The sequence below is a fragment of the Ursus arctos genome, unplaced genomic scaffold (genome assembly GCF_023065955.2).
Source record: "Ursus arctos isolate Adak ecotype North America unplaced genomic scaffold, UrsArc2.0 scaffold_28, whole genome shotgun sequence".
Taxonomy (NCBI): Eukaryota; Metazoa; Chordata; class Mammalia; order Carnivora; family Ursidae; genus Ursus; species Ursus arctos.
Window position 1 is genome coordinate 11693947 of NW_026622963.1, and position 15533 is coordinate 11709479.

General features: G+C 38.2%; 1 protein-coding gene across 14 annotated transcripts in view; it reads left to right on the top strand.

The window, feature by feature from the left end:
• Positions 1–15533, top strand: part of SCAPER (S-phase cyclin A associated protein in the ER) — a 522862-nt gene that overhangs the window by 163500 nt on the left and 343829 nt on the right. For all 14 annotated transcript variants that reach the window (XM_057303865.1, XM_048221477.2, XM_048221494.2 and 11 more), the window contains one exon: positions 13635–13777. In XM_057303865.1, coding sequence (XP_057159848.1) covers positions 13635–13777 — 143 coding nt within the window. The remainder of the gene's footprint in view (positions 1–13634; positions 13778–15533) is intronic.

Below are 15533 nucleotides of genomic sequence, written 5' to 3' on the forward strand. Positions count from 1 at the left end.
CAATTTCCTTAGATATCCTGCCTGCCCCTTTGCTCTAATCATTTGAATTGTAGGCCTAAAAGTGTAGGGATTTGTATTATCTATTCTTATGCTTCCATAAACAAATCCCTGACTATGAAGCAAAGTATATGGGGTTTCAGAGGTTTCAAAAGGCTGAAGAATTAGGTATCTTTCTAATTCATTATTTGTATGTATACAGATTTATAATATTTATATTTTATAAAGGTTTTTTTTTGCATACTTTAAGGTTCTATTTATATTACATTCTGGAAATGGCAAAGTATAGAGGTAGATATCAAGTCAATAATTTCCAGGGCTGGGCGTGACATGGACTAACTATAAAGGTACATGGGGAAACTTTGTAATAATGGAAATATTCTGTATCTTCATAGCAACAGTGGTTACACAACTGTATCCATTTGTTAAAAACCTATGTAATTGTACACCTTAATAGAAAATTTTACCATTCGCAAATTACGTTTCAATTACCATGATTTAAAATAACTTAAATGATGTTCTTTATGTTCATTTCCGCATCAAGGTTTTTGAAAACTTTTTTTTTCTTTTCAAGGTCAGGTATGTTTTATTTTTTTCTTCTTTTTTTTATAATAATTTTTTATTATGTTATGTTAGTCACCACACAGTATATCCTTACTTTTTGATGTAATGTTCCATGATTCATTATTTGCGTGTAACACCCAGTGCACAATGCAATGTGTGCCCTCCTTAATACCCATCACTGGCCTATCCCATTCCCCCACCCCCCCCTCCCCTCTGAAGCCCTCAGTTTGTTTCCCAGAGTCCATAGTCTCTCATGGTTCATTCCCCCTTCTCTTCACCCCCCCTTCATTCTTCCCTTTCTTCTCCTACTGATGTTCCTGCTATTTCTTATGTTCCATAAATGAGTGAAACCATATGATAATTGTCTTTCTCTGCTTGACTTATTTCACTTAGCATAATCTCCTCCACTCCTATCCATCTTGCTGCAAATGTTGGGTAATCGTTCTGTCTGATGGCTGAGTAATATTCCATTGTGTATATGGACCACATCTTCTTAAACCTTCAACAGATGAAGGGCATCTCGGCTCCTTCCATGATTTAGCTATTGTGGACAATGATGCTATGAACATTGGGGTGCATGTGGCCCATCTCTTCACTATGTCTGTATCTTTGGGGTAAATACCCAGTAGTGCAATGGCTGGATCATAGGGTAGCTCAATTTTTAATTTTTTAGGAGACCTACACGCTGTTTTCCAAAGTGGCTGTAGCAACTTGCATTCCCACCAACAATGTAAGAGGGATCCCCTTTCTCCACATCCTCTTCAACAATTGTTGTTTCCTACCTTGTCAATTTTTGTTGTTCTAACTGGTGTAAGGTGGTATCTCAATGTGGTTTTGATTTGAATTTCTCTGATGGCTAATGATTTTGAACATTTTTTCACGTGTCTGTTAGCCATGTGTGTGTCTTCATTGGAAAAGTGTCTGTTCATATCTTCTGCCCATTTTTTGATTTGTTTATTTGTTTCTCGTGTATTGAGTTTGAGAAGTTCTTTGTAGATCTTGGATACTAGTCTTTTTATCTGTAGTGTCATTTGCAAATATCGTCTCCCATTCCATCGGCTGCCTCTTAGTTTTTTTGACTGTTTCCTTGGCTTCCTTGTGCAGAAGCTTTTTATCTTGATGAAGTCCCACAAGTTCATTTTTTCTTTTGTTTCTCTTGCTGTTGGAGATGTGTCATGAAAAACGTTGCCGTGGTCGATGTCAAAGAGGTAACAGCCTATGTTCTCCTCTATGATTTTGATGGATTCCTGTCTCACATCGAGGTCTTTCATCCATTTGGAGTTTTTCTTTGTATATGGTGTGAGAGAGTGGTCAAGTTTCATTCTTTTGCATGTAGCTGACCAATTTTCCCAGCACCATTTATTGAAGAGACTGTCTTTTTTCCACTGGATGTTTTTTCCTGCTTTATCAAAGATTAGTTGCCCAAAGAGCCGAGGGTCCATTTCTGGGTTCTCTCTTCTGTTCCATTGGTCTATGTGTCTGTTTTTGTGCCAGTACCATGTAGTATACCTTGAAATCTGGCATTGTGATGTCCACAGCTTTGTTTTTCCTTTTCAACAATTCCTTGGCGATTCGGGGCCTCTTCTGGTTCCACACAAATTTAAGGGCTGTTTATTCCAGCTCTTTGAAAAATGTCATTGGTATTTTGATCGGGATGGCATTGAAAGTGTAGATTGCTCTGGGTAGCATAGACATTTCAACTATGTTAATTCTTCTGGTCCACGAGCATGGAATATTTTTCCATCTTTTTGTGTCTTCCTCAATGTCTTTTAGGAGTGATTTATAGTTTCTAGAATATAGATCCTTTACCTCTCTGGTTAAGTTAATTCCGAGATAACGTATGATTTTTGGTGCTATTGTAAATGGAATGGATTCCCTAATTTTCTTTTCTTCAGTCTCATTGTTCGTGTATAGAAATGCAACTGATTTCTGAGCATTGATTTTGTATCCTGCCACATTACTGAATTGCTCTATAAGTTCTAGTAATTTGGGGGTGGATTCTTTTGGGTTTTCCATATACAGTATCATGTCATCTGCGAAGAGAGACAATTTGACTTCTTTGCCGATTTGAATACCTCTTATCCCTTTTTGTTATCTGATTGCTGTTGCAAGGACTTCTAGTACTATGTTGAATAATAGTGGTGAGAGTGGGCATCCTTGTCGTGTTCCTGATCTTAAGGGAAAGGATTTCAGCTTTTCCCCATTCGGAATGATATTTGCTGTAGGTTTTTCATAGATGGTTTTTGTGAGATTGAGGAATGTACCCTCTATCCCTACACTCTGAAGGGTTTTAATCAGGAAAGATGCTGTATTTTGTCAAATGCTTTTTTCTGCATCAGTTGAGAGACTCATATGGTTCTTGACTCTTTTCTTTCTGATATGATCTATCACACGGATCGATTTACGAATGTTGAACCACCCTTGCATCCCAGGGACGAATCCCACGTGGTCATGATGGATAATCCTTCTAATATACTGTTGGTTCCTATTAGCTAGGATATTGTTGAGAGTTTTGGTGTCCATATTCATCAGGGATATCAGTCTGTAATTCTCCTTTTTGATGGGGTCTTTGGCTGCTTTGGGGATCAAGGTAATAGTGGCCTCATAGAATGAGTTTGGTACTTTTCCTTCTGTTTCTATTTTTTGAAAGAGCTTGAGGAGAATAGGTATTATTTCTTCTTTGAATGTTTGGTAGAATTCCCCGGGGAATCTGATAGGCCCTGGACTCTTGGGGAGGTGTTTGATCACTGCTTTAATCTCTTCATAATTAATCAGTCTGTTTAAATAATCAGTTTCTTCCTGTTTTATAGGTTTCCAGGAAGGCATCCATTTCTTCCAGGTTGTTAAATTTATTGGCATAGAGTTATTGATAAAAGTTTCTAATGAACCTTCCTATTTCATTGGTGTTGGTCGTGATCTCTCCCCTTTCATCATAATTTTATTAATTTGGGTACTTTCTCTATTCTTTTGAATAAGTCTGATCAGTGGCTTATCGATCTTATTTATTCTTTCAAAGAACCAGCTTCTAGTTCTGTTGATCTGCTCTACTGTGCTCCCAGTTTCTAATTCATTGATCTCTGCTCTAATTTGATCAGCTGCTTTCTCATGCATGGGTTAGGTCTTTTCTTCTGTTCCAGCTCCAGCTTCTTGAGGTGAGCATATAAAAACTGCATTTTAGATTTTTCTATTCTTTTGAGTGAGGCTTGAATGGCTTAGTATTTTCCCCTTAGGACTGCCTTTGCAGTGTCCTATAGGTTTTGGACCGATGTTTTCATTTTCATTGGTCTCCAAAAATTGCTTAATCTCCTTCTTAATTAGCTGGTTTACCCAATCATTCTTGAGCAGGATGGTTCTTAGTTTCTGTTTGAGTTTCTTCCAAAGTTTTCCTTGTGATTGAGTTCCAGTTTCAAAGCATTGTGTTCTGAGAATATGCAAGGAATAATCTCATTCTTTTGTTATCAGTTGAGACCTGTTTTGTGACCCAGTATATATAGTATTCTGGAGAAAGTTCCATGTGCATTTGAAAAGAATGAGTATTCTGTTGTTCTGGGGTCTAGTGTTCTGTATATATCTATGAGGTCCATCTGGTCTAGTATGTCATTCAAAGCTGTTGTTTCTTTGTTGATTTTCTGCTTAGGTGATCTGTCTATTGCTGATAGTGGAGTGTTGAGGTCCCCTACTATTAATGTATTATTATCTATATGTCCCTTTATTCTGGTTAAGATTTGGCTTGTGCATCCTGCTGCTTCCCTGTTGGGGGCATATATATTTATAATTGTCATATCCACTTGTTGGATACATCCTTTAAGAAGAATATAGTGTCCTTCTGTATCTCTAACTACAGTCTTTAGTTTAAAATCTAATCTGTCTGATGTAAGAATTGCTACCCCAGCTTTCTTTTGAGGTCCATTGGCATGAAAAATGTTTTTCCATGCCTTCACATTCAGGCTGGATGTATCTTTAGGTTCAAGATGAGTCTCTTGTAGACAGCAAATGGATGGGTCATGTCTTTTTATCCAATCTGCAACCCTGTGGCGTCTTATGGGAGCACTTAGGCCATTCACATTGAGAGTGATTATTGACAGATATGATTTTAATGATGTCATGTTGCCTGTAAAGTCTTTGTTTCTATAGATTGTAAATTTCTGTTCTGTATCAGTCTTGGGGCCTTTTTACTTTTATGGAACCCCCCTTAATATCTCTTGTAGGGCTGGCTTGGTGGGAACATATTCCTCCAGTTTCTGCCGGTCTTGGAAGGTCCTTATCTCTCCATCAATTCTGAATGACAGCCTTGCTGGAGAAAGTATCTTTGGCTGCATGTTCTTCTCAGTTAGAGCTTTGAAAATACACTGCCAACTGTTCCTAGCCTGCCAGGTCTCTGTAGACAGGTCTGACGTTTTTCTGATATTTTTACCTCTGTACCTATGAATTTTCTTCCCCCTGGCCACTTTCAAGACTGTATCCTGCGATCTAATATTTGCGAAATGCACTATGATGTGACATGGTATAGGTCTGTTCTCATTGATCTTGGGAGGGGTCCTCTCTTCCTCTTGGACATGGATGCTTATTTCCTTTGCCAGATTAGGGAAGTTCTCAGTCTCAATTTGTTCTAATATCTCTTCTAGACCTCTCTCTTTCTCCACCCCCCCAGGGATGCCAATGAGTGTGACTTTGGAACGTTTCATTGAGTCAGTAATCTCCCCTAATCTACATTCTTGAGATTGGATTTTTTTCAGCTAAGTTTCCGTTGTTAATTTCTCTTCTACCCTCACATCTTCCAATTCACTAATTCACTCTTCTACCTCATTTACAATGGCCATCAGAGAGTCTAGTTTAGACTGCATTTGATTCATAACATTTTTACTTTCTGCCAGATTCGCTCTCATTTCCGCCGTTGGAGAGTCTATATTCTCGTTAATGTTTTCGTTAATATTTTTTCAAGTCTACATATCATCTTGACCGTTATTGTTCTGAATTCCATTTCTGACAATTTGGTTATATCTATATCCATCAGTTCTTTGGCAGAGGCCACAGTCTCTGTGTCTTTTCTTTGCTGAGGGTTCCTCCTCCTTGTCATTCTAATGAGGAGAGGTTGTGGGGTTGCCCAGAGCCCAAATTATTGACCAGGACCCAGACAGTGTGCGCTTGTTTTATAGGGACCTTAGGGATGTGGGCTTCTTGATTTTTCAGCCTGCCTTCTGGGGGAGGGGCCTGCCGCACTGATACTCAGGCAACCCAGTTTGGTTATAGTTGCCCCGTCCCCTGCAAGGGTGGATGGGGATGGGCAGAATGTGAACTGGTATTTCTGGGCTTTTGTTCTCTCACAGCTTTCCTCGGTGGTTTTCTGTGACTCTTCTGAGAGTCAGAGCAGCAGTGGCCATATCCTAGCCTCTGTCTCAGAACAGAGAGATCGCACTCCTTGCTCCACTGAGCTCTCCTGGCCACTTTAACTATGTTTCCGTCGGTGCTGCTAAAAACCTGGCAGCATCCTGGGATGTGCGCCCCACAGCGACTCTCCCAGCCCTTGCTTTCAGGGCTGGCACGTCACTGTCCTTTGTGCTTGTAGCACCACCAGCTGCCCTGGTTTCCGGGCATGCTCCCTAGTGCCCTGTTTCATTGTGGTTCCCACACCCTCTGCAGCTCCAGTTTTCAGTCTGGTCGCGCATGCGCTCCTGAGCTCCCGGTATCAGTCCATTCCAGTTAGCACTCCGGAGCTCCGGTTTTCAGTCTGGTCGCATGCTCCCGTGCTCCTGGTTTTAGTCTAGTTCGAGTGTGCTCTCGGGTCTCCGATTTTCAGTTTGGACACGTGTGAGGTTTCAAGCTTCTGGTATCAGTCCAGTTCTAGTGAGCGCTCCGGAGCTCCAGTTTTCAGTCTGGTCACGCGCGCATTCCTGGGCTCATGGTCTCAGTCTGCTTTCTTGTGGGTGCTGGTCCGAGAGTCTGTCCCACTCCCTAGTGCAGGTGGCTACTGCTTCCTGGTGCCCCAGCGTGGCAGCTCCCTCCCCTTTCCGTTTATCTTTCGACATCTGTACGCAGATTATCGGCTCCCCGCTTCATACCTCAATACTCGGCGCTGGAGATGTTCTTTGTAGAGATCCAGATGTATCTTCCTGCGTCTCAGGCTGATTTTGTGGGTGTTCAGGATGGTCTGGTAGATATCCAGCTCGATCACGGGACCAGCTGAAAAAAGGGTCCCCTACTCCTCCACCGTCTTTTCCCTCTCCCTATATTTTATAAAGTTATGCTTTATTTAACAGGTATTTATGGAGCTCCTGTCCTGTGTGAGATGCTTACTTTTCTTTTTCTATTAATTAAAAACAAAAATTAAAAGATTGAATATTGTTTGAAGTCCAATTATTCCTGTTTTTTCATTGTTGGAGTATGTCTTATACACATGAATAAAATCAAGTTGACATATTTACACAGTGAACTTGGCTACGTTGCACATACACTAAAAATATGTATACACATATTTTATTTATAAGACCATTTTATAATTTTTGAAAGTATATTTTTAACACTTTAGGTTTACAAAATAAGTGAAAAGTTCTATTTAATTCTTTGTATTTAGTGCCTAAGTCTTTTGCATTTTATTGTGAAACGTGTTTTCAGACATAATAGAGATTTTTTAAAGCTTTTACTTTAATTTCATTTAACATACAGTGTTATATTAGTTTTAGGTGTACAATATAGTGATTCAACAATTTCATACATCACCCAGTGCTCATCATAAGTGCACTTCTTAATCCCCCCCACCCCACTGGTAACCCACCCATCCCTTCTGGTAACCATCAGTTGGTTCTCTTTAGTTAATAATCTGTTTCTTGGTTTCTCTCTCTCTCTTTTCCTGTTCACATTTGTTTTGATTCTTAAGTCCCACATATGAGTGAAATCATATGGTATTTGTCTTTCTCTGACTGACATTTCGCTTAGCGTTATACTTTCTGGCTCTATCCATGTCATTGTAAATGGTAGGATTTCATTCCTTTTCACGAAAGAATAATATTCCATTACACACACACACACACACACACACACACACACGTGTATATATATACACCACATCTTCTTTATCCACTCATCAGTCAGTGGACACTTGGGCTGTTTCTATATCTAGGCTATTAAAAAGAGTGCTGCTATAAACATAGGGGTGCTTGTATCCTTTTGAAAAAGTGTTTTTAATGTACTGTTGGATTCTATTAGCCAGGATCTTGTTGAGGATTTTGGCGTCCATATTCCATCACGATCAAGTGGGATTCATACCTGGGATGAAAGCGTGGTTCAATATTCGCAAATCAATCAGCGTGATACATCATATCAACAAGAAAAGACTCAGGAACCATATGATCCTCTCAATTGATGCCGAAAAAGCATTTGACAAAATACAGCATCCTTTCCTAATTAAAACCCTTCAGAGTGTAGGAATAGAAGGTACATTTCTCAATATCATAAAAGCCATCTATGAAAAGCCTACTGCAAATATTATTCTCAATGGGGAAAAGCTGGAAGCCTTTCCCTTAAGATCAGGAACTCGACAAGGATGCCCACTCTCGCCACTATTATTCAATATAGTACTAGAAGTCCTTGCAACAGCAGTCAGACGACAAAAAGGGATCAAAGGTATTCAAATCGGCAAAGAAGAAGTCAAAATGTCTCTCTTCGCAGATGACATGATACTCTATATGGAAAACCCAAAAGAAGCCACTCCCAAACTATTAGAAGTTATAGAGCAATTCAGTAACGTGGCAGGATACAAAATCAATGCTCAGAAATCAGTTGCATTTCTATACACGAATAACGAGACCGAAGAAAGAGAAATTAGGGAATCCATCCCATTTACAATAGCACCAAAAACCACACGTTACCTTGGAATTAACTTAACCAGAGATGTAAAGGACCTATATTCTAGAAACTATAAATCACTCTTGAAAGACATTGAGGAAGACATAAAAAGATGGAAAGATATTCCATGCTCATGGATCGGAAGAATTAACATAGTTAAAATGTCCATGCTACCCAGAGCAATCTACACTTTCAATGCTATCCCGATCAAAATACCGATGACATTTTTCAAAGAACTGGAACAAATAGTCCTTAAATTTGTATGGAAACAGAAAAGGCCCCAAATCTCCAAGGAACTGTTGAAAAGGAAAAACAAAGCTGGGGGCATCACAATGCCGGATTTCGAGCTGTACTACAAAGCTGTGATCACAAAGACAGCATGGTACTGGCACAAAAACAGACACATAGACCAATGGAACAGAAGAGAGAACCCAGAAATGGACCCTCGGCTCTTTGGGCAACTAATCTTTGAAAAAGCAGGAAAAAACATCCGGTGGGAAAAAGTCTCTTCAATAAATGGTGCTGGGCAAATTGGACAGCTACATGCAAAAGAATGAAACTTGACCACTATCTCACACCATACACAAAAATAAACTCCAAATGGATGAAACCTCGATGTTAAACAGGAATCCATCAAAATTCTAGAGGAGAACATAGGCAGCAACCTCTACGACATCGGCCAAAGCAACCTTTTTCATGATACACTCCCAAAGGCAAGAGAAACAAAAGATAAAATGAATTTATGGGACTTCATCAAGATTAAAAGTTTCTGCACAGCCAAGGAAACAGTCAGAAAAACTAAGAGGCAGCCCACGGAATTGGAGAAGATATTTGCAAATGACACTACAGAGAAAAGACTGGTATCCAAGATCTACAAAGAACTTCTCAAACTCAATACACGAGAAACAAATAAACAAATCAAAAAATGGGCAGAAGATATGAACAGACACTTTTCCAATGAAGACATACAAATGGCTAACAGACACATGAAAAAATGTTCAAAATCATTAGCCATCAAGGAAATTCAAATCAAAACCACACTGAGATACCACCTTACGCCAGTTAGAATGGCAAAAATAGACAAGGCAAGAGACAACAATTGTTGGAGAGGATGTGGAGAAAGGGGATCCCTCCTACATTGTTGGTGGGAATGCAAGTTGGTACAGCCACTCTGGAAAACTGTGTGGAGGTCCCTTAAAAAGTTAAAAATTGAGCTACCCTATGATCCAGCCATTGCACTACTGGGTGTTTACCCCAAAGATACAGACGTAGTAAAGAGAAGGGCCATATGCACCCCAATGTTCATAGCAGCAATGTCCACAATAGCTAAATCGTGGAAGGAGCCGAGATGCCCTTCAACCGATGACTGGATTAAGAAGTTGTGGTCCATATATACAATGGAATATTACTCAGCTATCAGAAAGAACGAGTTCTCAACATTTGCTACAACATGGACGGTACTGGAGGAGATAATGCTAAGTGAAATAAGTCAAGCAGAGAAAGACAACTATCATATGATTTCTCTCATCTATGGAACATAAGAACTAAGATGATCAATAGGGGAAGAAAGGGATAAAGAAAGGGGGGGTAATCAGAAGGGGGAATGAAACATGAGAGACTATGGACTATGAGAAACAAACTGAGGGCCTCAGAGGGTGGGGGGTGGGGGAATGGGATAGACTGGTGATGGGTAGTATGGAGGGCACGTATTGCATGGTGCACTGGGTGTTATACACAACTAATGAATCATCGAGCCTTACATCGGAAACCAGGGATGTACTGTATGGTGACTAACATAATATAATAAAAAATCATTAAAAAAAAAAAAGAAATAGTGTTTTTGTATTTTGGGGGTAAATACCCAATAGTGCATTGCTGGATCAGAGGGTAGTTCTATTTTTATCTTTTTAGGACTCTTCATATTGTTTTCCAGAATGGCTGTACCAGTTTGTGTTCCCACCAGCAGTGCAAGAGGGACGGTTCCTTTTTCTCCACATGCTTGCTGACACCTGTTGTTTCTTATGGTTTTGATTGTATTGATATTTTTTTTCAATTCATCCCCATTTCCCAGGTAGTTCACACAGCCGATTAATGGAATACACTGATCTAGGTTCTTGTAACTACTACCTGTATAGCCTTCTGCAAGTCATTTTGCCTTTGTGAGCCCCAGTTTGTTGTGATATCAAAATTACTAATATAAGTAAGGACTTAGCAAAGTGTTTAGCATAGTTAGTGCCCAATAAATGACAGAAAAAAATACTAAAGCAGTTCCTGTTGAGAGAACAGTGAGGAGCCATGTGAATACTTCTAATGCTTAATTGTGCCGACTACAGTAACTTCATTATGTACAAGCAGCCCTATCTACCCCAGTGGAAGAAAATCTTTTTAAACTATTAAGCCACAAAGTCCCTACATTATTTTTGTTTTAAGGTTTTTTTTGAGGTGGGTGTCCAGGGCAGGAAGGGAGTGGGAATTAAAGGTATGTACTGATTTCAGGAAGGCATGTGTGGCAGATTACAGACTGCTGGAGGCATGCAGTTAGATTTTTAAATAAATTTATGTCGGGTATACTATTCACAGACTGGTTATAGTTATTTCATGTTACTGAGTAAGCATAATATGTGGAAGCTATGTCTCTAAGATCTCAAAAACTCTTTAAGACTAAAAACAATCAAACCTGGCACATAAAATCATCTCCAATGAAGAAAATATAAACAAAAGAGTTTTTCTCTTAAATTCAGATTTCTTTGCTATTAAAAAAAATCTGGGGGCGCCTGAGTGGCTCAGTTGTTAAGCGTCTGCCTTTGGCTCAGGGTCCTGGGATCGAGCCCCACGTCAGGCTCCCTGCTCCACTGGGAACCTGCTTCTTCCTTTCCCACTCCCCTGCTTGTGTTCCCTCTCTCTGGCTATCTCTCTCTCTCTCAAATAAATAAAATCTTTAAAAAAAAAAAATCTGTGTTGGCAACCTATGGAATGGGGGAAGGTAGTTGCAAATGACAGATTCACGAAGGGTTAACATCGTACACACACACACACACACACACACACACACACGTATGTATAAAGAACTTAAAAAACTCAACACCCAAAAAACAAATAGTCTATGAGCAGAAGATGAACGTGAAAATATGTTTATCATCACTCATTGTTAGGGACATACAAGTCAAACTACATTAAGATACCACCTCACACCTGTCAGAATGGCTAAAATCAACAACACAAAAGAGACAACAGTTGTTGGTGAGGATGTGGAGAAAAAGAAACCCTCTTGCACTGTTGGTGGCAATGCAAACTGGTGCAGCCATTCTGGAAAATAGCATGGAGATTCCTCAAAAAGTTAAAAATGGGGGTGCCTGGGTACCTCAGTCAGTTAAGCGTCTAACTCTTGATTTCATGATCTCAGGGTCATGAGATCAAGCCCTGCATCGGGCTCCATGTTGGGTGTGGAGCCTGCTTAAGGTTCTCTCTCCCTTTCCCCCTCCTTCCCCACTCACTCTCATGCTCTTCTCCCAACCCCCCAAAAAATGTTAAAAATGGAACTGCCCTCTGATCCAGCATGGAATTATTGGGTATTTACACAAAGAATACAAAAACACTAATTTAAACATGCATCCCTAACAGCATTCTTTTTTTTAAATTTTTTATTATGTTATGTCACCATACCCTATATAACAGCATTCGTTACAATCGCGGAGATATGGAAGCAGCCCAAGTGTCCATCAACTGATGAATAGATAAAGTTAGGGTATATATATATACAATGGAATATTATTCAGCCATAACAAAGAATGAAATCTTGCTGTTTGCAATGACATGGATGGAGCTAGACAGTATAATGCTAAGTGAAATAAGTCAGAGAAAGACACCATATGATTTCACTCATGTGGAATTTAAGAAACAAAGGCGCAAAGGAAAAGAAAAGAGAGAGAAAAACCAAGAAGCAGACTTAAGAATAGATAACAAACTGATGGATACCAGAGGGGAGGTGGGCAGGGGGATGGGTGAAATATAGGTGGTGGGGATTAAGGACTGCATTTGTTTGGAGCACTGGGTGATTAAAATATAAATTTAAAAAAACAAGTAATAGAAATGAAAAACAATATCATTAAATGAAAATGAAGATGTAATAATATATACACTTTCCATGAAGAAAGAATAATAATTTCAAGATAGTCTTGAAATTTACCAATAATTCTGTATTTGTAAATATGGAGGTTGATATTTTGAAAAGATACTGAAAGACATTGGAGATAAGATAAAGACGTCAACATGTGATTTTAATGAAACAGAACAAAAGTATTAGGAGCCATGATGGAAACAAAATCTCTAAACACATGATTGAAAATTTTTTTTAATTATGTAACAAATAGTATCCTCATATAAAAAGTGTATATAAAATGCAAAACAGAAAAAATAAAACTATGAAAATGTATCAGTACAGCTAGTAATATGGTAAGAGTTAGTAATGTACTCCTGGTAGGCAAAAATATACATAGGACATAGTATTTCATGGTTTTTTGATTATCTTCTGCCTTGATGATGATAAATACTGAAAATTTTCTATATGCCAGGCCGTCTGGTAAGTATTTTTAGTGTATTATCTCATCTGTTCTTCACAATAGCTTAAGACGTGAGTACTATTGTTATTTGTCTTCCAGAAAATGAAGGCACAGTTATAATATACCTAGACCAGAGTCCCTGAGCCAGTAAATAATAGGGTCGTGAAACAAAATCAGGGAGTCTGACCCAGTGCCCACTCTGTTGCCCACTTTGCTGTATTATGATAGCTCTGTTTCCTTGCTGCAAATTTTGTTTTGTTTTGTTTTCCCACTTAACTCCTTCATGAATGCTTAGTTCAGAAATATGTTAACTACACTTTCTTTATCATGTTCTGGCATTTCCGAAACCATTTGTAAACACAAGGCTTTAGAAGTGATTAACAATAAAATACATGTTAGGTTCTCAACGTGAATAACATAGTTTTGCTTCAGAGAGCATTTATTCTTATAATTATGTGTAACGCTGGTAAATGATGTATGAATACCACGTATCACTGACACTTAGTTTTTTTTTGTGTTTTTTTTTTTTTTTTTAAATTCTGAGAAGCATACCTAGTAGCAAGCCAGGGATCTACTTGGCTCGAATATATAAATTTATGTCAAAATGGTGCCACCTTTAATCATTTTCACTTTATACATAATTCTAGCATTTTAAAACTTTTCTGACTGTAGGAACGCAAGAGAGCTCTAGAGGCAGAACGGCAGGCCCGTGTAGAAGAATTGTTGATGAGAAGGAAAGAACAAGAAGCCCGAATTGAACAACAGAGGCAAGAAAAGGAAAAAGCCCGTGAGGATGCTGCCCGAGAAAGAGCTAGGTACCTCATTTGCTATCATGATTTTGATCCTGATGAACATGCTGTAGTGAGTGGATATTCAAATCACATCTAAAAATAAAACCATTTTCTGTCATGAAGATTTTTAAAGAAATAGTCACAATTACAGAAATGTACTGAATTTCGATTTCTAGGAATTATGTCATTGTACTTAAAATAGAAACCTTTTGAATCTTCCTACTGAATGGTAAACTTGGAATTTCAAGATTTTTTGATTGCAGGAAACAGAATTTGATACTGGCTAGCTTAAGCAAAGAGAGGTTTTGGAAAATATTGGGAGTATAAATGATAGGAAGTTAGAGGAAGAGGCTTGGAAATGGTCAGGCATCAAAGGCTAGGTCACAGGAGCACAGAGGTGGTCTTTTGATGAAAACAGTCTGGTCAGCATATTGCCACTCTGATTATGATAAATGACCTTCAGCCATCCCTACATTTTGAAATCACTTAAGATTCAGAGATCCAGAAGAAACATTTAATTGGCTGAGTCTAAGTCACTTTTGGTTGCTGTACACCTTGCTGATGTGATATTTTCTGACCTCTTAACTGTGGCAAATTTGTGGATGTGAAAAGATAGCTCTTTGTGGTTTTAATATGCTTTTCTAGTTGACCAAGATTAATAATAAGGCTGAGCAACTTTGCTCATACTTACCAACTACTGTTTTTGTTTTTTTTTTTTTTTTAAGTAAAGTGCCTGTTTAAGTTTTTGTGCATTTTTCTGTTGGAATATTTTCTTCTTGGTATTTGGAAATTATCTTTACTAGATACCAGTTCTTCAACAGATATATTTGTTGCAAATATTTTTGTAAGTTATGGCTTGCCTTTTTATTCCTTTTATGATGGCTTTTAATTAATATAATTCTTTGTTTTTAGTTTTTATTTAAAATAATATATAATGTAATATTAGTTTCAGGTGTACAGTCTAGTGATTCAGCACTTCCCTACACATTTGGTGCTCACCTCCACAAGTGTACTCCTTAGTCCCCATCACCTACTAAACCACTCCCCCACCTGATTAATGTAATTCTTGATTGCAGTGTAGTAAAACTGAACAAACTTTGTGATTTGTGCTTTTTGATCTTGTTAATGAAATCCCTTCCTCTCTGGAGTCATAAGATGTTCTTCAAAATATTAAGGAGGGCACATGTTGTGATGAGCACTGGGTGTTACTTGCAACTAATGAATCATTGTTGAATCGTTGAACACTGCATCAAAAACTTACGATGTACTATATGCTGGCTAAATAAAGGAAGGTTGGAGATGAAAGAAAAAAACAACAAAATGTTGTAGTTTTTTTTTTTTTCAGTAGTAAAGCCTTTATCTACCTAGAATTTATTTAATAGTATGAGTTGAGGTAGGAATCCAATTTCATTTTTTTCTCTATGTGGGTACCCTGTTCTAACATACCCTGTTCTAGCATCAATTTTTTTTTCTACTAATCTATAAAACTTTCTAATATAAATGAAGCTTCCATGCATGGTTCTGTTTGTAGGCTCTATATTCTGGTCCAGTGTTTACTTTTTCTATCTCCCACCTTAATTCTCAAATTTTTATAATAATTCTTGGTGTCTATTACTATCCCTTACTTTGTTTTTTAATTATTAGGACTGTCTTGGACCTTTTGCATTTCCACTGTTAGAATCAGCTTGCTCAATTCTATTTTAAAAAGAGGAAGAAATTGTAAAAATTTTGTGATTTTTGTTTGTTTTTGTCTTTTTTTAGTTTCAGGTATAGAATTTAC